The 27,545-nt window shown below is 35.1% G+C and overlaps 4 protein-coding genes and 1 long non-coding RNA gene across 5 annotated transcripts; 3 read left to right on the top strand and 2 right to left on the bottom strand.

The window, feature by feature from the left end:
- Positions 1–3,448: 3,448 nt before the first annotated feature.
- LOC143627130 (uncharacterized) lies at positions 3,449–4,013 on the top strand. Its single transcript, XM_077097023.1, has 2 exons — positions 3,449–3,684; positions 3,766–4,013. The coding sequence occupies exons 1-2, from the start codon at positions 3,499–3,501 to the stop codon at positions 3,955–3,957; spliced, it is 378 nt and encodes a 125-aa protein (XP_076953138.1). The 5' UTR covers positions 3,449–3,498; the 3' UTR covers positions 3,958–4,013.
- A 2,004-nt stretch (positions 4,014–6,017) lies between these two features.
- LOC143627129 (uncharacterized) lies at positions 6,018–8,260 on the top strand. Its single transcript, XM_077097022.1, has 5 exons — positions 6,018–6,296; positions 7,391–7,468; positions 7,561–7,645; positions 7,795–7,883; positions 8,004–8,260. The coding sequence occupies exons 1-5, from the start codon at positions 6,039–6,041 to the stop codon at positions 8,145–8,147; spliced, it is 654 nt and encodes a 217-aa protein (XP_076953137.1). The 5' UTR covers positions 6,018–6,038; the 3' UTR covers positions 8,148–8,260.
- Positions 8,261–11,973: 3,713 nt separating this feature from the next.
- On the bottom strand, positions 11,974–14,266 carry LOC143627128 (uncharacterized). The gene is made up of 4 exons (XM_077097020.1): positions 13,927–14,266; positions 13,489–13,603; positions 13,350–13,396; positions 11,974–12,628 (listed from the first exon to the last, which is right to left on the bottom strand). The coding sequence occupies exons 1-4, from the start codon at positions 14,047–14,049 to the stop codon at positions 12,470–12,472; spliced, it is 444 nt and encodes a 147-aa protein (XP_076953135.1). The 5' UTR covers positions 14,050–14,266; the 3' UTR covers positions 11,974–12,469.
- An 8,880-nt stretch (positions 14,267–23,146) lies between these two features.
- Positions 23,147–24,058, top strand: LOC143627127 (uncharacterized). The gene is made up of 3 exons (XR_013152540.1): positions 23,147–23,215; positions 23,304–23,385; positions 23,880–24,058. It is a non-coding gene; the product is annotated as an uncharacterized LOC143627127 (long non-coding RNA).
- Positions 24,059–24,957: 899 nt separating this feature from the next.
- Positions 24,958–26,675, bottom strand: LOC143627125 (small heat shock protein, chloroplastic-like). Its single transcript, XM_077097018.1, has 2 exons — positions 26,391–26,675; positions 24,958–25,562 (listed from the first exon to the last, which is right to left on the bottom strand). The coding sequence occupies exons 1-2, from the start codon at positions 26,623–26,625 to the stop codon at positions 25,126–25,128; spliced, it is 672 nt and encodes a 223-aa protein (XP_076953133.1). The 5' UTR covers positions 26,626–26,675; the 3' UTR covers positions 24,958–25,125.
- Positions 26,676–27,545: the final 870 nt, after the last annotated feature.

Here is a 27,545-nt window from a genome sequence, read left to right as displayed (position 1 = left end):
ATACTTTTATCTTATTTTAGATAAAAATTTTGTAAAGAAATTGTTTTTATCCAATAAAAGTAGGAGCGAGAAAAATAGGGTTTTCAAGAATCACATAATTTGATAAATACTTTTAAAATCACTCATTTTAGTAAATAAATTTTCCACCCACCCTATTTTGGTAAAAAAAACTCAAGATGGATTGGGGTAAAACGAGAACTTCTTTCTTATAAAAATAATTGAATCTATAGAACGATGCAATATCCTTTAGCATAGTTGTAAAAAGGTATATTGGTTTTTATTAATATTAATTATTGTCTTTTGGTCACTGCCGGTCCCAACTAACGAATTGGCTGCTGACGATCTCAATTTTTAACGTATTTGTTCCTAACGATCCACGACTAACAAAGTCCTAACACCATTAGTTACAAGTCGATGGAAAAATGTTTTTGGCTGGAAAAGTCACATTTTTTGCTGGAAAACACCACCTGAACACCGTCGCCAACACCAGTTGACTCTCCGCCAACCAACCACCACCACTTGAGTACCATCATCTGACTCCGACGATGGTTCTAGAGTTCCGACGACCTCAATTATTGAGGCTTTTACTAGAAAAAGATTCCTACAGGTCCGATACAACAAAGCGTTTAGTATTGTAAAGGTTAAGAACAAGATCGCATCCACAATTAGTAAATGTGGTCAAATGAGTATATGGATTATAATATTTGATCTCATTTAAAAGCGGCTTTAAATGCTGTCATAACCTATGGATATCAAATTATCAATTATCAAGTTAAGTGATGATTTTTTTTCTTGTAAACTTGTTCAAATTGTTCGTGACTAGAAACTAATTTAAAAAAAGAACTTGATCTCGATTAGTCTAGTTGCAAATGAACCGAGCTTGAGCCATGATCAGCTCGCTGGTTAACTAGCTCATATAAATGTATAATTGATAAGTATTTTGGTTTTGGATTGTGTACACCAAATCCTTTTAAAGGAGTTTGATAAAACTTATTTTCTGTAATCTTAACTAGCTTAAAATATACAAAATTTGAACAAAATATTACATGAAGCTTTGATCCCCCCCCCCCCCCCCCCCGGTGGGTGACCAACCTGTACATAGCAAGCCCCGAAATTGTTAAATAGCGGCCGAGGAAGACTCTTCGTGAAGAGTGAAGATTTGAGCCATATGTAGCTTGGTTGGAAAAAATATAGCATTATAGTGTATGGTTGACAATAAGATGATACAAGTTTCCGAATAAAAACGGTAGTCAATATCTATAAGTTTGGCCCATTAATATGAACCAAGATTTTGACAAGGAACAAGGAACTCTTCACATAGAAGCGTACCAATGGCAAAACAAGAAGTTTAGCAAAAGGCGGGTGAGCCATATTATCTATGCAGGTGTGTTAGGCATAGCTTGGTATATGGATTCACTCCTTGATCGAGAAACCATTGGTTGCCTTTTAGCACTCCATGAAACAAGTTCTCCACTCAAATAAATCAGGTAGCCATATTTAGACCGTCGAGTCTCAATACACATGAGCCAATTCACATATGAGTATCCCACTAGGTGAGTTTTAGCCGGTCTACGAGCTAGTCTATCAAACATAAGACCATGTGAAATGGTTCCTTGACATATCGCAAAATATGTTTAATGAATTAAAAATGAAATGTGTAGCGGGCAGGAGGAGAAAATTGCTTGTTTGATTCACATCATAAGAGAGATCAGGTCTAGTAATGGCGAGGTACTTAAGGCACCGACAAGCACACTAGTACATATAAAGAGTTTGATCATGAAAAGACGATCTTTGTGAAGTGAAAGAATCAATGGAAAAAGTGGAGTGCTCACGAGTTTTGCATAAAGAATAAGAGAACGAATTTATACGAATGAACGTTCACGGATATAAATTAATGAACTCAACATATATTCGTTCCGGGGGGTTTAACTTAACGAATAAAGAGAAATTGTTCATGTCCGTTCGTTTATTGAAAAGTCTAATAGAAACGGACTCTTTGTCTAACATTCGATTCATTTACATGTCTATAACCAATGAATGAGATTATAGGTGTACAATTCGGGTATTTTCAGGAATTGGTTTCGGGTATGTTCATCAAAAGTCAAGAACTGGGGCAGGTATGAACCTGTTCCGGGTATGGTCTGGTTTTTGACTGGTTTTCTGGGTTTTTATCAAGTTTTGGCCAGGTCGATCCAGGTTTTGACCGGATATAGGTGAAACTGTTCTGACTAGTCCTGGAGTACGATTTTTCTAGAGGAACTGAAACCTGGTCACATTTCTGGTTGGGTACACTGTACGGAACCGGGTTCTTTGCCCACTTCTAAATCGGGTAAAAGACAAAAAGGCCCATACGGCCTCTGCCCAACTTTGACCGGCCCATTAACTCAAAACCGAAACACAACCTCTCAAGTCTCACCTGTGATTCTTTCATTTGCTAAGATTGACTGCTCTTAAAGCCTAGAACATACGAAGTCTGATTTCTGTTTGGTGGTAACATCTTTTTATTCTTAGTTTTTATTTAGGGATAACGAAATTTAGACTACATTTGATTCCGTCAAATTATGTAGTACATGTAATATGTTGCTATTGTGTTATTATGCTATGCACTTTTTTTAATTTGAGTGTTTAATGCCTAGAGTTACTCGAAATTGAATTAAAAAGCTCAAAAGCCAGAGCCTCAAATAAAACTAAACTTATTGTGTCCGAGTTCGAGCCATGTATGAAAAAGATTGTTTAGGCTTGCTGTGCCTTAATGAGCCTTATATATTGTTAACTTTTAAGTATTTTGGACTTCTATGTACTAATTTCAAAAGCTCGAGCCTAACTTTGGCTCATTTAAGTTACTGCACACTAGCTCGAGCTGAGCTTAGGCTCGTCTAAGGCTTTTTTCAACATATAAAATAATAAAAAGTATATATATAATATAATAATTGATAAATACTGAACAAGACGAACTCGAGCTTGAAAACACGACTCACATGCCAAGCTTGAGCTTTTGAAACAGAGCTTGAAACGAGCCAAGCTCTCGTAAGTCAAAACGAGCCGTTGAGATCGGGCACGGCTCGGCTGGTTTACACCTTAAACCATAGCTCGTTAATGCTGCATATCAGCTAGTTTGTTGTTTATCGCTGTATAGATGCTTTTTTTAATACATGTTTTACTGCTGCTTTGTATAATTTATGTGTGATCTGTTGTACATAATTTCCGCCGTTGGACTATAGTTAGTGTTCCGTCTATGTAGACACGTTCATTTGTCTGCACTCGAAGTGTTTGATTGTTTGTTTCAACGAATCAAACCTTCTGCTAGCCTAATAATGCTTAGTTTGTTATCCGTATGTTTCGGTTTGTAATATCCAAACACTTCATTATTAAATAAACGCATTCAATATTATGCTAAATGCTTTGAATTAGGTTATCATGTAGTCATGCTTAATAGTAACAGTTGATAATTTAATTGTTTATGTGACAACAATATAGGTAAAGTAAGAGTGAAGAAAGATGAACAAGAAGGAAGTATTTAAGCTAGCCAAAGGTTTCAGAGGAAGAGCGAAGAACTGCATCAGGATCGCTAGAGAAAGGGTAGAAAAGGCACTTCAGTATTCTTATAGAGACAGACGTAACAAGAAGCGTGACATGCGTTCCCTTTGGATAGAACGCATTAATGCTGGCACACGCGTACACGGTGTATGCTATGTTTCTTATCTTATCTTATCACATACATGTATATACTGGTCATGGTTGATTAATTGTGGTTAATGATCTCAGGTAAATTACGGTAACTTCATGCATGGGCTTGTGAAAGAAAACATCCAACTAAACAGGAAGGTTCTGTCTGAGCTGTCAATGCATGAACCATACAGCTTCAAGGCTCTCGTTAATGTTTCACGCGCTGCTTTCCCTGGAAACAAGAACATGACCCCAGCACCAAAGAAGGAAGGCCTTAAGATTTTGGTTTGATCACAACTCTTTCTTGTTATTCTTACTTTAAAAACCTTGTTTTAGACCTTTTGAATACGAAATACATAAGTGAGCACGTTGTACTTTGTACCATGAGGATTTGATGTAGAGCTGGTTCTGTAACTTGAATTAACAATCACCAGTTCAACACTACTACAAACCACGGCGGATTTTGGTAATCTTAGTCTCATATCCGACTCTCAAGAATCCAAAGTCCAAACATTGGATCCAACTTAAACAATACAACTGACCAACTCCAATTCAGTTTTATTCATTAAGATGTTTTTGGGATGAATGGAACATGGATCGTTTGGATAACTTTTTGGGGGCAATGTAACTTATTGTAAGATTTTTAAAGTCAAGATATAAAAGTTGACATCATAACGTAATTACATTAAAAAACGTAGTCACATGTTAAAAACATTATTATTAGGAGTTAAGTGCCATTTTAGTACCTGTGGTTTGGTCAACTACGCAACTTTAGTACTTATTCTTTATTTTTTGCAAATGGCTACCTCAGTTTCAAAAAACTTGCAATTTTAGTACCTTTTTCTAACCTCGTCTAATTTGTCTGTTAAGTCATGGGTAAATTGGTAATTTTGTTATTTTTTTTTATCTTTTTGTTTTCTTGTAAGATAATGGACTGTTAAAAAGCATAGCTTCGGCCGGAGCTTTCAGTTTGTGGTGGTGAGCTCGATCGGTTTTTCGGCAAAGGTCAACCAGCCCCAAATCGAACACACCAGTCATGGATTTACGCAACACTATCAACAATCTACTCCTAGTTCATCCCTTCAAATTTCCCAAATTTCACAACACTACAAGTCCCCTTACTTAACCACAACAAAAAAACAACAAAACTCCATCATAATCTCCTTTTTTCCAATCCTCAACTCACCGTAAATCCACCAGCACCAAAATCTTTTTCTTCTTTTTGTAAAACACCTTACAAAGTATCTCCAGCAACATATCATTTATCCTCTGGTAAGCCAAGAAAACATCAAATGGCCGGAGCTTTCAGATCTGCTGCGGACACCGTCGTCGAATATGAGAGCATCAATGGAGCGACGTTCTGGTAAGGTGCAACAGTGGTTTGGTTGCTGATTTCAGGTATGTTAACGGAGCGACTTTCCGGAGCTTCCAGATCTGCAGCGGGGGTGTTTTTTTTTATATGTAAAGTTGGGTTTTTATAAATGTAGGTTAGGGTTAGGATTTGAGTTTTGAAGGGAGGAGGTGGAAGAGGAATTCGTGTGTCGACAGTGAACTAATTCGCAGGTGAGGTCGCCGGACTCCAGCACGGTGGTCGGAATCCATAGACGACCGGTGGAGAAAGGAGGGATGTTAAAAGGATATAAAGTGAAAAATTTTCAGAAGAGAACGAAAAAATAAATAAAATAAGGAAGTAGGAAATTACCAAATTAACCCTGGCTTAACGGACAAAATTAGACGGGGTTAGGAAAAAGTACTAAAATTACAAGTTTTTTGAAACTGAGGTAGTCATTTGCACAAAATAAAGAATAGGTACTAAAGTTGCGTAGTTGACCAAACCACAGGTACTAAAATGGCACTAACTCTTATGATTAGTATCTAAGTTGCTCTGATAGTACCTAATTAAATTTAATTAGTATCACATATTTGTCCGTTAAGCTTTAATTGGACAAACGAATAATTCACGACACCTAACCGAACAAAAATTCTTGTCCGTGTTCCTTAAAAAGGGAAATGAACTTGTTTGTGAATGGTTAACGAAGATAAACAATGTAATATAATATTTGATTTGGCTAACCGAGAATCAGGCATGTCAAACGAATTCGGTCTAGCTACCTAGTTTGTGTTTTTTTAACATTCATTTTCAAACGTTAATTTACATATATCTTTATACTCGTGCATATCTTCGTTTTAAAGTTAATAATTTTGTTTAAACCTATATGCTAAAATTAAAAATGTTACTAAAATATATGAAAGTAACTTTTAATAAACAGACATAAGGAATTTGTTTGTTTATTTAACACAAATAGTTGGGTTCTTACACGGGAGGACCCAGCCTTAACCTAGGCTAGCTGATTAACGGACGATCAAACCAGATGGAAGAATTGGCAGCCCTAGAGAGTCGACAGGTTCAAATCCTCAACAAAATCAAACAACTGGAGCTCTCAATCCTTCCTGAATCCAACAATTCTCAACAACATTCCACCACCGGAACCGCCGTCCTCGTTGCCGGCGGCGTGAAGGACTTCGCATTCAAACGCGTTCCATCGGATTACTACGATTGGTCATTAGAAGCTCGAAGAGACGTTCTGGCCGCTGCTTCTATTCATCATCTCTGCAAAAGCATTGTCCTGGTGTTGTATTACTAATTTTTTAGTATTTAACTGTATTCAGTTTTTAATATCAATATATTTGTTGTGTGTTGATTTTGAGCCCTAAATGGTTGTGCATTTTGGGAGTTATAGAGGAAATTGCTAATTTAGGTGAACTTATCAGTTACTATCTTAAGTGGTATTGGTGTTTGACCAAAATTTATTAATTTGTATTGTACTTATAGGGTTGGTTGTAAATGAGAACTCGACTCTTTTTCTAAAGCTCAAGCTTGGCTTGCAAGTTGTTTTTTAAGCTCAGGCTCAGCTCGCTTGTTATTTATTATCTAATTTATATATGTTTCTTATATATTTTTATTAAACGAGACTAACCTTAGCTTGAACTCGTATAGTATCTTAAAAGAGCCATAGTTACAGCTCGAGCTCGAGCTCGGCACACGGGTAGTTTGTCAAGCTCGAGCTCAAGCTTGGCCCGTTTGTTATTTTTCTAATTATATTGTAATTTACGTATATATTTGTAATTATAATTTCTGTAGATAATATGATATATTATTTAATATTTAGTTATTTTTATCACATGTTTATACATAACAAATATTATTATATTAATATATTAAATAATAGTTATATAAATAAAAAGCTCATTTTGGCTTGCAAGCCGATTGGAGCTCGATATGTGAAGCTCGGGCTCGTTTACGCTCAGCTCTATTTGAGTTTTTAACAAGCCAATCTTGAGTAGCTCACGAGCGGCTCGGCACACTTACACCACCTGAGACAAAACTTAAAAATACACAATGGTCGTTAAGGCTTGACAAGCCTAAACGAGCTTCCCATACAAGGCTCGAGCTTTGGCTCAATGACTAAACGAGCTTTGTTTCAGGTTCAGGCTTGGCTCGAGCTCGAAAAAGCTCGGCTTGATTCAAGCTTTTTATCGATCCGATTTCGAGTAGCTCGTGAGCAGCTCGGCTTGTCTGCACACATAATTAGTTACTGAGGACCGTTAGGTTGACACCAAAAATAAAATTGCATTACACAGTGGATTCAAGTCTTTGTCAAATAGGTTTTCAGAGCTTCCTTTGCATCATAATTTTGTATATTAATACTTACGTTACTTACAGGTAAATACTCAAGCTGCATCTGACATTACAGATTGCAGTGACCGCCAGAATTCAAAATACTACGTTGTTGTCGTTCAGGTACTATTTTATTCCAGTTTTTCATGTCGTTGTTGGCAATAATGCAACCCACACTGCTCTTAACTTATCTTTTCAATATCTGTTTGCTGCAGTATACTGCTCGTTTTAGTGCTGATACTGTAAAAAATTTTCTTTATACACTCAACAATGGCAAGATACCCAAAAAGAGATTCAACTGTAAGTGACATCTTTTGTTAATAGTTAACTGTCATGTTGTAAATTTATGATACCTCCTTCAGATGAAAATTTCGGATTTGGTTCAGAGTTGTTTCTAATTTTGTGCCATGACTCATGATCATTAATTTCATTTTAATTTGGCCTTGCAGTAAGACTTGCTCCCGAAGACATATCACACAAGTTGACTGGTTTTGAACACAATGGAGTTACATGTGTTGGCATGAAAACAGACATCCCGGTAATCAGCTATCAACTAATTTTAGTTTGAATATTTGTAAAATGAATGTTGTAATTTTCAGGGTACATCAATATATGTGTTTTATGATACTTAGTTATTTTTTGGGGTGAAAAATGGCAGGTTATTTTGGATGAAGCAATTGTGAAGCTTCAACCTGACTACTTTTGCCTAGGTGGTGGCGAGATCGATCTAAAACTAGGAATTAGGACTTCTGAATTCATCAACTTCACAAAACCTTTCATCGTGAATTGTAGCAGTTCTTGATTATTTGCCTCAAATGTTAGCAGAAGATGGTATTATCACTTTCGGATGTGGTTGTATGGGTCTTTTATATTTATATTTTATATCCATTTTTAATTGTAGTCTACTCCTTTGAAAGAGTGTATGATAATCTTCCTTGTTTGAAAATACACCACAATGTATTTTTCTTCTCTAGATATAAATTTGTGAGAGTGGAGTTTTTGAATCACTAAGGACCTGCGTTGTCATGAACTTGTCAGAGAGTACGTGGCTCCAACTTATGACCCGTGATGTAAAGTACATTGTTATTGTCCTCAATGGGACATCTAGGTGGTGTTAAAGCGTCTGCCTCACAACCAAAAGGTTGAACGTTCAAATTTTGCAGAATACAGGTTATTGTGTAAGTATTCTGAAAAATTTAGAAAATTGTTGTTAAAAGAAAGTTACATTTTATTGTGCATAGACGGCTAAATGCTAGCTACGATATTTATAAAAGGATTAACACTAACCCCCCCGCCCCCTGCCCCCACACACACACACCACCACCAAAAAAAAACACGGTTCTTCAACCACCTGCTGCCTCGTTGCTAAACCCTGCTGCAGGCGGGCAGCGGCTTTTTATTATTGTGTTGTATCAATGCATGTGGATTTTTTAAAAGCTCATCACGTACAATTGGTGATGTAGTAGTTGCATGCCTGCAATTTGGGCTGCAGTTAGGAATGGATGACTTCATTTTTTCTACTTGATTTAAGTATTTAAGAAAAAACCCTTCTCTACCGACATTGAGGACCAAAGGTATTGTGCATGTTTTACAAATGAATAATGATAGGATCGATTCTAGCTACCCTACCAATAATCTTACATTTAAAGTAGAGTCCACATTTGATTTCTTTAATGTTAGTATGCCACATTTGTGTTGGGTTGTAAGTTGAAATGAGGATTTTATGGTAATCAAGCCATTTTGATTAATTGTGATTTACTTAAAAACAAAGTAAAGTACACGTAACACGTTTTTAAGATACTATTACAATTTCAAGAACTGACACGCCCGAAGGTTTAAGGGAGCGGGGCACCCATGGTTGAATTGGCGTGACTGGTGGAAACTTGCAAGTAAACTGATAATCAGCCGTAATTGATTATCAATAATGGCCATCCATAATTGACTATAAGTGAAAATCAACAATAGTAAGTTACTACCGTGCGGTGCCAAATCGGTTTGTGGGAAATATGCGTCAATAACAATTAGTTACTACTAATCAAAGGTAACTGGTCATCAGTAGCAACTAGATTAGTGTTGAAGAGGTTTCTAATAATAAATTTTCACTGACTTACCTGTTTAACTATATCTATAGTCATAAGCGCCACAGTTATACTCTTTCACGAAGAGTCATAACGTTTCAATAAGCTTGTTGTGACGGTCCGTCCTTATAAAAGGATGATCTTTGATCTTTGTGAACTATCCCTCAAAAAATTTTATAGCATTAATAAAATATTTATGAAAGTGATCCTATCATGATTTATAGAGTTATCCTTGCCATAATGAATTATAAAGCCAACATCATCCTTTAATAATAACAAGATATATGCAATAATAAAAACTTTAAAGGCATTGGATGTTGGAAATTTCATGTTCCGTTCTATGGCCGGGCTAAGTCAAGAGCGGAACCAGAAGAGGATCAGTTCGTTTATCCACCAGCCACACAAGAAAGTGTTTATGTTGGGAATTAACTACAATGTGGCGTTTGTGTTCTATTGAATGCAATTTGATACGACTAGTGAAAACGCAAAATAAACTAAGCAGCTGACGTCTTCAAAACATGAAATACATGTCCTTTTTGCGTCCGTTCACTTGGTATTTATGAAGTTTTCCAAGAACATGAACAAGGTCCTTATCATTGCACATGCAATGTTCCACATGATATTAATTTTAAGACAACACAGGGTCAATGAAGTTCAGTTGCCTGGGACAAGTCTAATCTCTATGGCCTATGCTCACATCAAGTGTTATCTGATTGGCTCAAATGGAGGCTAGAGTTAATGGAAATCAACACAATGCCAGCCCTTTGAATTCTCATGTGTCATAGACATTGTAAAAGTCAATATCCTAGAGCAAAAATTCCTACTTTTTGTCTATGTTCATGGCTACTGAACTCTGGTCCACTAGTTTCTCTCTGTTTCTTTTTTTTCCTTTAACCATTGAAAAGTCATTATCAGATGACCTTTGAGAAGTTATGGTAGGAAACCGGTGGAAGCAAGATTCGAACGTCTTATCTGTGCTAGCTTGTATGCATTTGATCCTTAATCATTTAGTTAAAGAAGCAATAAAAAAGATTACATGCTCCTAGTTCACTCAGTTAATAAACTTCTTTATTTACTGTAGTCTGTAGTGTTGATCCATGAAACAAGATAAAGTTTATAATTGCATAAGACTGAATAGCTTGCAGAAGCAATTTGGTGATTATGATCAGCTTGATGACTCCTCTGAACGCATTGCCATTATCGATTTGATCTTTTGTTTCCTTGGCATGTTTTGATTAAATTTAACGCGTTTTGATTTATTTTGGTGAAATTTTGCACTTGAATTAAGCATGTTGATAGTCTTTATTATTAACTTCTGTGTGTGATTCATTATTATGAACCAAATTAGTTCTTGAAACTAAATTTTTGATGATAAAAAAGAGTCAATCTAATCATAGTAGCCAGTATATTCTTTATTGTATGATATAACAATTGTGTATAACAAGGATTAAATCTTTCATAGTAAACAAAAGGGAAATGTGTGCATGACATGCATATTGATTCACAACCTTTTTGTGCCTGTATGCATTATTTTTAAAACACACATCTGGAACAATTTTATAAAATTAATGGAAAATGGTGCATAAAATTAGTGACAGACACTTTATATATAGCATTGAAGCAATACGATTCATAATATAGATGAAACGCTAAGAAAAGAAAAACAATAATACACATGTAAAGCGGGTACTAGACCTTAGCCTCCCTTCTGGACGCCGGCTAAGGCCTAGTCCCCACTTTGCACGTGGATTATTTCGTCGATCTAAGGATGAAGACGAAGAACAAAATCCTTAATTATACACATTTTACAAGCACATGGCGAATTAAATCGATTGATCAAGAAATCGAGCATGACGATCACTATGATCTCCTATCAATTTACTCAAACATATTTAATTGTCTTAGTTGTATCTGTCTCTAATAACCGTTTTCATGTCCGATCATGTTTGTTTTTTTTATATGCGTATATGTAACTTAGAACACTACACATATGTAACAACAGTATATGTAAATTTGTTCTAAGCGCTTACACTTAACCATTTACATATTTTTAATGCTCTACATGTGTGTAATAGTGTAAGCTGGGGGGGGGGGGGGATTTAGGATCCCACCCATACCGAATGTAGTGGGGTGTATTGGGGGCGGATTTGGGTTTGAGTGTTTTATAGGGTACGTCTGACGGGGGTTGACTTTCTTCCAGGGCGATGGAGAGAAAGGTGGGGGTGTTTTTGGCCAAAACCACTATGCATGGTCTAAAGATATGTAATTTCACAACAAAAAATGTGATTTTTACTACCCATAATGCCAATAGATTAATTTTAGAGGAAACGCCTAGTGGGGTTTGACTTTCTTCCAAGCCAATATAGAGAAATGTGGGACGTTTTGAGGCAACCACTACGCATGGTCTAAAGAAGGGTAATTTCACAACAACAAAAATGTGATTGTACTACCCAGAAAGACAAAAATAAACACAAACTTTCCATATAAATATATATAGATATACCAATCGATTAATTTTAGCCGTTTATCGATCATGATCAATGGTGTTAGAGGCTCTTCAAGCTATCACAAGAATTAATGGAGTTCTCATAACATCTCTACATCATGTGTATATTATACATATTAAAGTGTGTGTGTGTGTGAGAGAGAGAGAGAGAGAGTGATTGAGAGAGAAGCAAGTTGATCAAACTACCATATAACTGTCTTCCTGCTTCATGAAGGAACCAACCAACATATTTAAGACATGGGTACATCAATGGACCACAAATCAATTTTTGATATTTCTTCATTGATAGAAAAGTTAACACTGCAACATAGACATGATCATTGCAAGTAACCATACAATGATTCATTACAATTACTCACTTATCATACATCATAGAAACAAATTAGCATTGCTATAGTTGATAATATACCCCCAAAAGGGTTGTTCACAACTCCAAATGCATAATTTGAGCTTACATTAATACAAGATATATAGTATATTTTGACTAACTAATCAAATGTAACGTTTGCAAATTGGAGTAGAATCAGCAACATAACTCATTCAAGGCTGTATATTGTGGATTGGTGGCTTACGGTGTGGCTGCGCATAGTCCATGACTACAACATCTTCAGTAATACTATTAACCTCTGATTTATTTATATCTTCCTTTGAATCTTGTATCTTAGACTCCATTGTTGATCGAACGTGATTCTTCCATCCCTACGATAACCGATAAGAAAAATTTTATGATTTTCTAGTTTTGATGTGATGTTTAGACTATAGTAAATAACACCATATGCCAAACACTTAATTATTGGTAATGGTTTTATATTCTTGTAGAGACATATATATTTGACTTTTTAAAAATCTGATCACTTGGCTACTTCTTAAAAACCAATGAATCTTAATTTCATGGATGCATGCAAGTTTGATAATATATAAGAAACATGAGATCAAGATCAAGAAGATGAGAAGATGTTTGTGTAAAGTTAAATATATCACATACTAGATATATAAAAATTTGAATGTTATGGAAGTTTCTGCTTTCAAAGTTATAGCTTGAAATTGGATAATGAAAGTATTATCATTTTGCATGCAATCATGCACGTAGTGACAAAGATCATATTAAAATAAATTAAGTCATGCTTGAATGTTTGTAGATCTAGCTACACATGCATAGTTTCTTAAGTTTTGTAATATAAAAGAGGATTTATTTTTTATAATCAGATAATCAACTAGACTGGTACTTCTAGTTGTTTTTTTTTGGAAATTCGCAATTTCGCATACTAGCCTGGCCGGCTAAGTTTGGCGAAAAACTCTTTATTTACTAATAGAATTTACTTACAAGCTATATATACCGAACCGACTACAAGTACAAGAAGCTAGTTTCGAAAAACACTTGCGAAAAAAATCTATAAATGATGCATGTAAAGCGATTTACCTCTACTTTGTATTCCTCTTGAGAAATTTGTACCTTGATATCACTTCCTGCAGATTATAACATGCATACCATATCAATATATCCACATAGCAATCCAAACATACAAATTATTCACTCTGAAATATCATCAAATTATAACCTTTATGGATCTTGTACTCATTTAAAGGAAACTCAAGCTTGGACTCCTTTAGTTCAACCCTGTCTTCATTAACATAATTTGTTCTTTCGAGCTCAGCCATTAGTACCGGTACTATCTGATTTAGATACAAGATGAATCCAATAATCGTATTAGTCACTATACTATATGTGTGTGTGTGTATACATAGGGAGGGATCTTAAGAAAACTCTTCTTCGTGAAAAAATAACATTAATAAAAACTTCGTACTACATATATATGCACTTCTTCGTGAAAAATATATAAAACTTCATACTGCGTACATATATGCAGTATACTACATTACTACATATATACTCCTATAATATTATCATATGTGTAATATGATATACTGCATATATGTAGTATGAAGATTTTTGGTTTTCTCATAATTCTCTCATTATATATATAAAAGATACAGACCTTGCTAGTTATATTACGGAGTTCTTTCCCCGGTTCCTTGTGGAACACGCTAAGATGGCGGGAGCTACATGCATGCATGGAAACACATAGGTAGAGGATGAAATAATAAACAAGAAATGACATGTTTTGTTTCTCAGTGTGGGAGATGAAAAAACAAGGTGTGTTTATGGACTATATATTATCTTGTAGAGTTACAAGTCTAATCTGAAGTAGTTTGAAGTTGGTTTGCTTCTACGACTGTGGCGATCGTTAGAATATGTGGTTGTGTTGGTTTCTGATTGCACATGGAAGTTCATATATATATACAAAGACTAGATATATAGCTAGGGAGGGGATGATTAAATGCAGATATTGTAAGAGGAATGGAAGGAAGGATGTTTAAAGAGAGAACATGGAAGTGTTTGGTGATGAATCTTTAATTGGAGATATTGACATCCTCTACCGTCCCCTTCCTCTAATCACTTTTTATTAAATTTCTATCATGGATATTTAATTTCTTAAATTATATATATATATATATATATATATAATGCATTATATATGTAGAGTTACGTACATATATCATGATTCATGAACTTATTTTTTTGTTTTTATTGATCAGGTTTAGCATATGAGTTATGTCACACATATGCAAGCTCCGGACACATGATGGTCATGCATGTTAATATTCGGTTAATCGTGCAAAATTCCAACTATTCATGCGTGTTTTATCGTTAATTTTTGTAGGATCGGTCTTTGGGATTAAGAGAGTAGATTAGCTAAAGATAGGATTAGGATTGGGACTAATATATATTAACTATAAACATAGAACAAGTAAATGAAACTTGTTAAACCTGCAAGCAAATAGGCGAAGATCGATATGTTTAACTGCAATTTAGAGAGAACGCACACATATGTTTTACAAATGAGGGTTTACAAGTATTTATAGACATTAATAACTAACTGTACGTACTACCAGCAAGATTAGTTTAACTGCCAAATAACTACCGCTTAACTAATATAACTTTAATTAGTTATTAATAAAACTTAGGACAAGATTGCTTGATTAATGTTCAAACATTCTCCCCCCTAATCAAGGCATGGTTAATATTCAAACATTCGTGTTCATCCATTGTTGTAATCATGGGGTGCAGCTTAGTGTAGCCTCCCTCTCCCCTGCGTTTTTGTGATTTTGTCCAAGCTTCGCCGCTGGTTGTAGTCCCGACTCTAAATTTGTACTCTTTCATCATCAATTACTCACCTACATTCATCATACTTGCATCACTTCATTGTTCTTCTCTTATGCATCTACATACCGGCCCCTTAATTTGTTCCAGCATTAATTGTATCCATCTTCATTTACTACATTGATCGTCGACTTACATGAATCTTTGATCACACCATCCTTCACTACAATTCTTCTCTATCTATCCCAAATTACACTTCTCCCACGCAATTTCTATATCACGTGACTTCTTCACTTTGATCGATTCTAAACCGACTAATTTTTTTCACACACATCTCTTTTGGTTAGGGCCTTAATTACTTAACACATACAATTAACTCTTCACTTCATTTTGAACCATTCAGTTCATGTCATCTCTTCTATAAATCTTCTCGGGCGGGTCATTTCCATAACCTCTAGTTCTTCTCTTGGGTTTTGATTTCCCCAAAGTTGTCTGCTATATTTCCACAACATCTTTCTTCATAGAATGTTGGTTTAGCATTCGTTCCTTCAGGATCTAACCAATCCCGAACATCTACAGGATACGCACAAGATCTAACTTATCGCAACCTACATACATTCACAAACCACAAAAAGGGAAAGCTAACATCCGAAAAAAAAGATTTTCCTTCTTTTGTTGTCTAATAAAAAATCATCCCGACAAATCACCCACCTAGCTAAACGTTATGATAATATCATCAAGAACACCATCCTTCGATCACCATGTATCATAATATATTAATTAATTCAACTCATTTAATCTATCTCTCTTGATTTAATCATTTAACCCAAATTTTCCTAACTCAAAAATTACATACAAACACCGTGATCCTACCAAAACATATATTATATACAATTATACATGTTGGTTTAACTATTATATAACAAGAACAGAAAAGGTAATAGTAATATTTTTATGATCATAGTTTTTGCCAAATTAATTAGATTTTGAAGAAGAATGATCAATTATGTGACACTTGCATTTTCTCATAGGTGGGACCCTCACAGGAGTGGGGTTTGCAGAGACAAGGTTGCATGGCTAGACCGCCACTTGCACCATCATTATACGACAGCGACGGGGCTACCACCGATAATTCCATCACTCCCTGCCACGTGGCATCTTCCCCATGTGGCATTGCTCTGTATATTTACAAATGGTTACCGGCCATGACCCTTGGATGTTCTTCCTGATCTAACACACCGTATTTCTGTCAGATCATCTTTTGTTTTCAGTTCTTAACTTAAACTGGCAGACAAACTCACGCACTCTGGTGGGGATGCATCGAGAATTTGATTGGTTATCGATTTGGTTCATCACGATACCGGTAGAAAAACTATAAAGTAAATTTTTAATTGTATATATGCCCAACTCAATATTCAATTGAGTATTTCCCGTACAAAATTCACAAATTAATCATTTTGATTTATATTAATTAAAAATAGTTTATGTAATTACTGTTTTACCCTTACTTTTGTATGCTTTCCACCAAAAACCTAAAAAAATATCCCCCACTCCTCGACACCCCGCTAAAAACCTAAACTCTCCAAAAAATTTTAACCCTAAACGCTAAACTCAAAAGGCTAAACCATTTTTTTAACGAATGACTCTAGATAAACATTTTGTATTTTTTTTTATCTTGCGTTTTTTAATGATTTTTTATTAACTTTTTTTATTTTATTTTTGAAGTGATTTTTTAGTGGTTCCAAATTAAAGTCTTTTAAGTTATGAAAGAACAATTTTGTTAATGTAAAATTTTCATTAAAGGATGAGAAATATTTAATTGATTTTTTTGGATGGGTAAGTATGCAATTAGAGGGAGATGGAGGATATGCAATTGATGTCATATTTAGTATATGTGAATGAGTTGTTACACGTGTTATCCTCTTAAACTTATTATTTGTACTAAAACTAGTAATGAGGACCCGCGTAGAAAGTTACATAAAGTTTATCCGCAAAACATCATATACGTCGAAACAAATCGAGTTTGAAAACTTAAAGGTTAAGCGCACCAGCCTTAATCCACATGCCACACTACCATGGCTCCTGAGTTGATCCAAAATGTATACCTCTTTAACTTCAGTAGCATGAACCAACTGTAAACAAACAACCAAATTAACTTAATACTGGCAAAACAAACAGTTACTTCAATCTGTGTTATGATATGTAAAACACAAACCTTTTGAGCTGCATCAGGAGCGGCAAATTCAACATGTTTATCACCTGCAAAACGACAATCTCTCATGACAATAGCAGCATGACGTGACCAAAGAAAAGGCTTCCACTTCCTAATTAAAAGGAGACCGACTCCGCCACCAAACTCATCACCAGATTAGTAATTTAGAAAACACAACGGAAAAATTGAACAGGTCAAAATTCAAAGTCACCCAAAGTGAATGTGTTATATTTAGAAATGTATTTAAAAGCTTAAAATGGGTAAACAAATTATAATGAGCCAGATGGGTTGAATGGGTCACATGGGCGACGAAAGCCATTTCTAGACCACTATCATTGTGTACATGCTGAATTAGTGTGATCATTAGACAATTAGTATGCAAGTACTTATTTACAAACCAAAGACACCAAATCACAAAAATGAGGCATCAAACAAAAAATGAGGTACCAAGTGACAGTGACAAAATGGGACACCAAATGAAAAGAAGCTCAGATGAAAGATAGGTGGCAGCAGATGAACAAATGTCATCTTATGAGCTGTAAAGTAAAGAAACGTGGCAACATATAGAAACCAATGTGAAATTACAACATCATGTACAACCTTTTATGCACAAATTAGAATGAACAGTGATTTCCAGACACAAACCAAATTTGTGATTTAATATATATAATAATAAACTTTTAAATTACCAAATATTAAATTATATTTGGTTCATCCTTAGTGTTGTAGCATCACTTGCATGTTGGATCTCGGATCATCGAATCTTACATAAAACCAAAATTTTTAATCAACTCAGACGGTCATATTCAGTATATCGTATAACAAGTGTATATATGCATTAAACTATATTTTTGTTATGTTTATTGTTTTAACATTAATCGTCGTTTATTAAAACTAGCTTACATATTCGTTGCGGCTTGTTAGAGCCTACAACCCTTTTTTTTCGATTCGGCCGAGACATTTAAATTCTCGAAGACGGTCTTGTATGTATGTATATATAGACGGTATCTGAAGATAGTAAGTAGTGAGTGAGAAGTGGTTGAGAGGTAGTTATTGTGAACGTAAGGTTAGCTCTATTATATTACAGGCAGTGTGGGCCATATTGAGCCTGATAGCTAGGTCGGATCTTATACGGTCGTAAGTCTAATATATATGTTTTTAACTTTTTATGGATTAGATATATATACGTTGGATTGATTTCTTTTGAGAACCACTTTGAGTTTTAAGAATTCGAAAGAACTCAACGTAACAATTTTTTTTTTCCGAAATTTTTTTACACATGTGTAATACGTAAGTGTAAGTGATGTACAAAAAATTATGGTGTTTTTTTACACACCGAATCGACTTCTTACACATGTGTAACTAACGTTTAAACTTGTGTAATTATCAAAAATACTTATTATCTCTCCTGCATCATTTTTTAATTACATTTAATCTCAGCCACATGTTTCATATCATTTAATTAAATGTGTGATCCAAAATTGAGTTCTTAAAGTTCTTAAAACTCACCATGGTTCTCAAAATAACCCTCCCCTATATATGTTAACCTGATTAATACAACACGGTCAACACCAATATTATTTAGAGAATCAGGAGAACTATGTAAATACTTGTAACGTATAATAGATGGTAGTAGGGGTGTGCATGGGTCGGTTTGGGGCGGTTTTTTGTCAAACCCATAACCGTAACCGATATAACGTTTAATAAAAAACCATAACCATAATCGATCCGTCATGGCGGTTGCGGTTAATCGGTTTAACGGTTATAGCGAGTCGGTTATGGTTCGGTTAACCGTGACCAAAATAAACAATCCTTCCATATGATTGTGAATACTAAATAGTCGCTAACTATATTGTGGAATTCAAATATATGTTCTTTTTTACTGCAATTTATGGAATATACATATCTAATTGACATATTAAATATTTGAAATGACAATTTGGATGAAAATTCAGAACGAAAATTATGAAACATTGGAATGTATATGGTAACCAATATCACCAATTTTATTGGCCTAAATCCTTGTTGGTGTGGAGCATTTTTAATATGTAATGGCAATAAGTGTGAAAATTATCCTATATTTGCACTAATTCTAATTTCCAAACCCTTATTTCTCTATTACTAGTTACATAAATGGGGCGGTTCGATTATGGCGGGTTTGGAATTAACATTAACCAAAACCGACCCACATATGGCGGTTTACAAAAATTCAATAAACCGACCCACTGGTTATATCGGTTATCGGTTAAAATCGGTTCGGTTATGTCGGTTATGGTTCAGTTTGCGATTATGACGGTTAATTTGTTCACCCCTAGATGGTAGATATGATCTAGAAAAAGTTAAAAAAGAAAAAAAAACATAGTTTTTTTATGTATAGAAATTGTTTTTTTCTTTTTCACATTTTTTCTACCCAACAACCGTTAACGGTCATCACGTTTGTTCCACGTGATGGGCATTGAACAATATGTTATTTTACGTCTCTCTTTCTTCTTATTTTTCTTTTCAAATATTTAAAGTCGGATTACTCGAATCCAAATATTTTTTCGTATATTATATTTGCTAAAGTTTACTCAGGCACTGTGCTGTAAGTTAACTACAAATATGTGGTTAAAGCGTCATGTCAATCAGGAGCGTAGGTAGTTTTAGGGGAACGGGTTCGGTCGAACCCGTACAAATTTTTGTTTTAGTGTTATATATAAGTGTATTTTGGCATCGAACCCGTAAAAATAAATTAGTGAATTTTGACATAGCACACGTAGAAATTTCAACATCGAACCCGTAGAAAATCTAAATCTAAGTGATAAATAATCGGTCATCCGTCCATCAAAATTTTCCGAACCCATAGGAAAAAAAATTATGGCTACGCCACTGATGTCAATGTCACATAGACATGAATCCATTAACCAATCAACATTTTTAACTATGCGTTTTGAGCTAACTAGAGATTAAATAAAAAGAAAAAAATTATTTATACATTGTTGGTGGACCCCACTTGATTTAAGAACCCCCCCCCCCCCCCCCCCCCACACACACACACTTTCCTGTCTTTAACACCCTTCAACAAGCATGTCGAGATGTTTAGGGCATTATGGGGATGATGTGGACAACGTTAGGGCTGTCAATCCTTAACACGACCCGAAAAAATATAGGCTTATGGTTGACTGACACGACCCGTTTTTTTAAACATGTCAACCTAAGCCCGATCCGTCTAAAAAATGGGTTAACCCAAACCCGACCTGTTAAAAAGTTAGTTGACCTGTTAACCGGTTTAAGAATATTAGAGAAATTAATATTTTGATAATTTTAGAGATAAAAAGTGATAAATTTTAAAGTTAAATACTTTGATGTATAATTATATATATATATATATTAACTTTTAAAAATTAAATTAATTACTTTTTAAAATATTTTTATTCACTTTTCACTTCCAATATTTTTATTTTATTAGTTCTAACCATCTATTATCTTATTATTTTCATTCGTTTGTTCTTATCTTGAGCATAATATGTGAACTTAAGTTTGTAAATTAGGAATGAAATACACAAAAATAATTAGATTTATCACAAAATTATTAAAAATGTTTTATATGAATAAGAGTAATTGATTGTCTAGGTTATTATTAAGCCACTAGGTATTACACATATTCGTAAAAGAACGTCAAATGGGTTGACTCGAAACACGACCCGAACATGACACGAATTTAAATGGGTCGACACGATACGAATAAATATATGGGTTGGGTTGGGTTAGGGTAAAAGAATCTCAAACCTTAATACCTCACACGATTGACATCCCTAAACTTCACGTCCATATGTAGTCTCACAAAATCATTTGCGATTTTTAAAAAGGAAAAATTAATCATCAACGCGGCTACGATCTGTCACTATTTAGTAATTTTACAAGTTTTTGTAAGATTCAGTCATCAGAAAATGGCTTTGTTTGTTGATTCGATTGTCGGGTTTACATGACCTTTTTTAATGATTCAAATGAAACAAAACAAACTATAATATTAAATCATGGCAAAAATGAAAAATACGTTGATATTTTATAATATTAATTATTCATATAAAGTAATTTTTTTTATCATCAAGTTCTTTTATTTTAAATTTATTATTTTCTTAAAGGCTTTTTAAAAGTTTATTTAGTATTTCTTATATACTGATCATTATTGTAGATTTTTTTTACTAATGTTTATCACTTTTCTGTAGAATGGAGTACTATATTTTTATTTGTATTAATTCGATTTTATTAAATTTTTATCACTTTTCTGTAGAATGTATTATTCCACGAACGAATATTCAGTGTCAGCTACTACCACAAATTAAATAAAATTGAAAAAATGATAAGTAAATAGTTTAATAAATAGAGTTATTGCTTAAACATATTATTAATTAAGACACAAAGTCACCTTTTTAAGAACCTAATAACTAGAAAAACTAATAAGAAAAGATTTGTTAAAATAATACAAGTTTTTTATGTTTCAAGGTTGGCTTAATACCTCGGTTATTGGGCTTATAGGATGAAAGCAAGCAAGCAAGCAACATGCTAGTCTCGTATCCTGTTTCAGTGTGTTGCCATCATTATGGCAATATGGCCCATAAGATAGCAGCTTAGTGTTGGGCCCAAATTGCATCAAGTAGAGGTGTAAAAAAAACCGGTTTTATGCAAACCGAACCGATATGGGTTTAAAACCGGTTCTCAAACTGACCCAAACCGTCAGTTTCAGGACTGGTTCCCCTTAAGATCTGCCAAACCTTTTTAAAAACCGAACCGGTTTGAGAAAAACCGGTTTAAAACCCGTAAAAACTGGTTTAAAAACCGGACCGAATCAACATGACTAGAACGGCCTATCTTGCTTCTAAACCGGTTTTGACTAACTGTTAACCAAACCTGTTCAGTTTGGGTTTAAAACCGGTTTTGTACACCTCTAACTAGAGGTGTAAAAAATTGGTTTGGGCCAGTCAATCTGATATATAACTCAACCCACTTCACCAAAAAGGTGTACAAAACCAGTTTTTTTATTAAACCGAACCGGTTTGAGTTTAGAAACCGGTTTAGGAGCATGAAAGGTCGAACTGGTCCAAATTGGTTCAGTTTAAAATTGCTCAGGTTGTAAAGGCGGTTTGGTAGTTAAGAAGAGGAACCGGTGATACAACCAGCGGTCGGTTTGACTTTTGAGACTCGGTTTGGTTGAAAATGTTTTTTTTTGTCAAACTGGTTCAGGTCGGTTTGCAATGAACCGGTTCCAAACCGATTTTTTTGTTCATCCCTATCAGTTGACACAACCCAACCCGCCAGTTTGTAAACCGGTTCGTAATTTCATTCCTTGTAACCGGATTTGGACCTGATTTTTAGTCCCAAACCGGTTACAACCCGATCCAAACCAGCCGGATAGGGCTAAACATTGTCTACCTTTCAATTTTCTCGAACCTTTGACCAACCCGAATTAGTTTATAACCTATTTGTAGTTGTACATATCTACACCTAACGTCCTAAGTCCTAATCATTAAAATAGAAAGGTAGATAGATAATGGTGCAATTAACAATAAGATGCAAGGGGGTTGCGGCGCAGCTTGTTGCCCATTTGCCTGCCACTTTATTGTAATCGTTTTATAGTAAATTATATAAAACTTCGATTACCCACTATACCACCAACAGCATGCCTGGTAGCAATAATATTTAAAATATATTATTATAGTGTATAATCAGGAATCATATTGCTGGCTTTTTCATAACTGGATTACATTTTTAATTAAGATTGTACTATTTTAATGGTTAAGTGTAACAAATGTTTATATGTATTTGTAATCAAGTAACATATTAGAGTTTTGTCCGAAAGGCTACCCATTCGGTCATGGAGAAAGTAAGCAACCAGGCTCTCCTATATGTAGCACGTCTATCAGTTCCGACTGTGAGTACTCGACTCGCCAACCCTTAAGTTGTTGGTTGTTTCTGATTTGGTTCGTTAGAATTTATTCGTTTTTGTTGATTGTGATTAGTCTCAGGTAGTTGTGATTAACGCGAACTTGGGATGTGCGTGCTGTCGAGAAAGATTTCATAAAATTATGACTAGAATCAGAGGTGAGGAACTTGAAATTTTGTTGTTATTAAAAGGTACTTTGTAAGTTGTAAGTTGTAACTGCAGCGTTGCTATGCATGTCGTGTTGGTGTGATAGACGGATACAAACACGATAATCATGTCCTAAACGTGAAGTTAAAGGAAACGGGGTATTCATAAGAGGTTGACACGAACACTACCCATTTAACATTGTTAGAAAAAGTGTCAATTGAATATATTTGCATGTTAATACTCTAAAAATACAGATGTTTATATAAAAGATTACGTCTAAGCTGCAAATTTAAATTTCTATATTTTCTTTTGAAATTTGAAATAAAATAAGGGGCAAACCCGATACACGGGTCCGGGGGGCTGTTTCCACAACTCGAAGTCTCAAACCCAAATATGACAGCAACCTTACCGATGGTAGGGACTTGGAAGGGTGGGATAGGGACAAACAGAAAACCCGAGTAAGAACAAGTGTTGTGAACAACCTACTTTTATTCTTGAATTGCAGGGCTAAAAGAGTACACTGTGGATGTAAGAAATAACAAAGTGATCATGAGAGGGAAAATGGAAGTTTACGAGAATTTGAAGATCAAATTGGTGAAAACTCGGTCGTTAAGGCGATTCTTGATCGGCTGGATTACCAAAGGTTTTGTTCGGTTTCGGTTATGAATGCTATTGTATGTATTTGATATATGGTTTGAAACCCAAGTTGTAGATATTACTCAGTTTTTGTTGTAAAAGAAATTGGTTGGCAGTTAAATTCATATTTGATGCAATTAAGCAATTGATTAACACCATGTATTCATATGACCTGTTAACAATTCGCACCCCTTTTCTGCCTGAAAAACCGACCTGGACCAACCTGTGTATACCAGTTTCTGGTTCGGACCAGTAACGTGCTGGTTCGGTCCAAACCCTAAGAAAACCTGGAACAAACCCAAAAATCCGAATATTGAGACTATTGAATATTTTAGTGGGAACGGTATTGAAGGTGCGTCCTCTACAAGTCTACATCTTCATTGGAAACCTGTGTTTTATGGGCGTCTTTGAGTGTCACCAAAGTCTTCCACACCACCACCTTCAAAATGGGGTAGATTTTAGTGCCACCAGAGTAACGTCGCCAAAACCCCTTTATAGTAGTAAGGGTGCCAAAGCCCCTTTCTAGCCTGCAACCCAATCAATCGAACCCATGTGAAGGGTGAAGGTACCCACTCGGATTAAGACAAAACCTTTAGTTGTTTAAATAACAATTAAGATTAAGCATGCAGGGCTAGAAACCACGAATCTGTTTCATCCTTCAAAGACTAGTTTCATAGGAGCATCCCTTTCCATAACACTCGGTCTTATCAAGAAACTATGGCACGGACGAGCATCGTCTTAAGGAAGCATCTCTTAAGACATCTTTTACCGTATACGGAAGCTTAAGACATCTTTTACTGTGTACGATGGTACCGATCATCATCTTCTTAAGGATGAGCATAAGTTACAATTGTAATCGGTATTTTACCATTGTAATCAGTATTGGTACCGCTATCCGTTTTTCCAACACTTCATTTAAACTACTTTAACCAATAACAAAACTGATATAACTCTTTACCAAGGCAATAGTGGTATTACACTATTATTTTTATTGTAAAATTGACAAAACCACTTATTTTGCTACTGGTAATGCCAATTACTTCAACCATAAACTGATAACAAACAAAAGTCAAAACCCTAACCAAAACATGCACACTGATCACAATATCTCATAATCACTTCACTTCAACTTCCCACACATTCTTCCTTTCCTCTGCCTTCACCTTAGGAACCATAAGCTTCAACACACCATTCTTCATCTCAGCTTTGATCTCATCCAACTTATACGCGTCCACCGGCAGATCAATTCTGCTAGAATATCTGCGCGGTGGCTCGACTTCATCCTCAGACTCCTTCTCTGCCTCTGCTTTGATGATCAAAGTGTTTTGCTCCACGGATATCTTCACATTCTCTTTGTCCAAACCGGGCATATCGAATCGCAGACTCAGACTCTCGTCGGTCTCCTTGGCGTCCCATCCTCTCCTTGCTCCCAATCCTAATCCTAATCCTAATCCTCCTTGAGGTGCTGTCATGAACGGATTCTCCATAAATCGGTCCATCATGTTGAAGATCTGGCTCAGGCTTCGAGTTGGAGAAATCGGATCAAACATGTCTGCGAATGAAATCAAAACAAAACTAATCAGCAACATTATCTAATAATAATCATAAGAAATTATCTCATTGCTAGCATATGAAAATCATTGAAATAGACATGCAAATGAGCCGAGTTGCCTCAGATAAAGTTGCTTAGTTATGAGCCTCAAATAAAGTTTTTTTAGTTAGCTATCAAGCCCGATCCTCACATAAAGCTTTTTTAGCTATCAAGCCCGAGCTCGAGTCATGTATGGTAATATCGTTTGCTCGTCTAGATTTATTTATTAGGCCTCAAATGAAGCTCATTTAGTTATTAGGTATTGAACATGAGCCTCCAATGGCTCTCGTACCCTAAGCTCGATCATTGTATAGAGAAGATTGTTTATGTTCATCGAGCCCAAGCCGAGTAAAGCTCATTTAATTATTGAGATCAGCTTGAGCCTTAACAAGCTAGTTTGTGTATTTTTAAGTTTTAACTCATTCAGGGCTCTATTTACTTTCACACTGCACCACCAAGCTCAACGGCTCGAGTCAGGCTTGGGCTCATTTAAGGTACACCACACTAGCTTGACCCGCGCTTAGACGCATTTAACGTTTTTCTTTTTCTCAAAATATACAAAAGAAAAATTAAAATGTGTATTAATTAATAACTAATCAATTTCCTTCTTGAGCTCTGGCTTAGGCTCGTTTAACATTTTTTTTTAAATATGAAAAAATAACTAAAATATAAGCAAATTAATTACTAATCACAGGCTTTAGAAAAAGAGCTCGAAACAATAGTCGAGTTCAGGCTCAGCTCGGCTTAAAATCCATCAGATTTCAATAGAATTAAAACCTAAAAACTCACCTGAGAAGAAATCGTTATCACGGCGGCTAGAAACGGAGGAATCCTGACGACGGTTGTTATCATCAACACTTTTATTAAAATCATCATAAGCAGACACCTGAGCGGAGTTAGTATTGAAGCTGCGGTGAACGGACGGTGCGGCAGCAGAGACGGACCGGATTGGAACAGAAAGCTTATTGAAGAGGTTAGCTGCAGCAGATGATGCGCCTCTTTTGACAAGTAGTGAGGTAGCCATCAATTGAACTGAAACTGAGTGTGATAAAACGGTGGTGAGGTTTGTTTGTTTGTTTTGAGTATTCAACACGTCAGGCAGGCACTGTGATTGTTATGTTATGTTGTTACGTGGGTTGGTTTTATATACGTGGAGAGAAAGTAAGAGTATGTTCTGGAGAGTCGGTCATGTGGAGAATCTCATGTGAAAAGAACCTTCGGGAAGGTTAACATCTCATAGCGAGTTTTTTTTTTTTTTTTTTTTTGAACTCGAGTCGGCCACAAGTCTGGACGGACGGAGCCCCTAACGGTTCACTTATTGAGGGATTCTCCTGATAAAATCTGACTCTCACGCCCGTCAAACGACACGACAGTGAGGAGCCAGTAAAACCAGGTAAGATCAGGACTCGAACCCTCATCCTTCATTTCCCTAATATAAATTGGTGATAGTGCGAACCTCTTACCTCTCAATAGTAAGGTAAATGTTTACCATTGAGCCACATCTAAGTTATATCTGATAGCGAGTTAATATGGTTTTTTTTTAATAAAGGGGATATAGTTAAATTTTGATAGTTAAAAGGAAAAAAATGTAGATTTTTTTAAGACTAGTGTATGTTTTAGGTATTTAATCATATGTGGGAGACTGATTTATTTTTAAAAATTTTATCATTGTACTATATTATGTTTTTATCAAACGTTCCAATATGTTTCGGTTTGTATGGTTTCTCATATGACATTTAAAATTAAGTAAGCCTATTAAATTAATTACATATGTTAAAAAAATAAATCCATAGCATACGACTAAAAGTTTATTTAAAAGATAAACTACCACAAATGTACAATACAAGTTGCATGTTTCATAGAAAGAAAATAAAAAGAAAAATAAGTCACCTTTCATAACACTTACGTCATAACTAAATGCTTGGTAGGTGAAGAAAATACATT

This window comes from Bidens hawaiensis, unplaced genomic scaffold (genome assembly GCF_021521415.1).
Source record: "Bidens hawaiensis isolate Kalapana, Puna unplaced genomic scaffold, B.hawaiensis_p1.1 tig00004599_1, whole genome shotgun sequence".
Lineage (NCBI taxonomy): Eukaryota > Viridiplantae > Streptophyta > Magnoliopsida > Asterales > Asteraceae > Bidens > Bidens hawaiensis.
The sequence above is the reverse complement of the archived record's forward strand: the minus strand, read 5'-3'. Positions and strand labels throughout refer to the sequence as shown.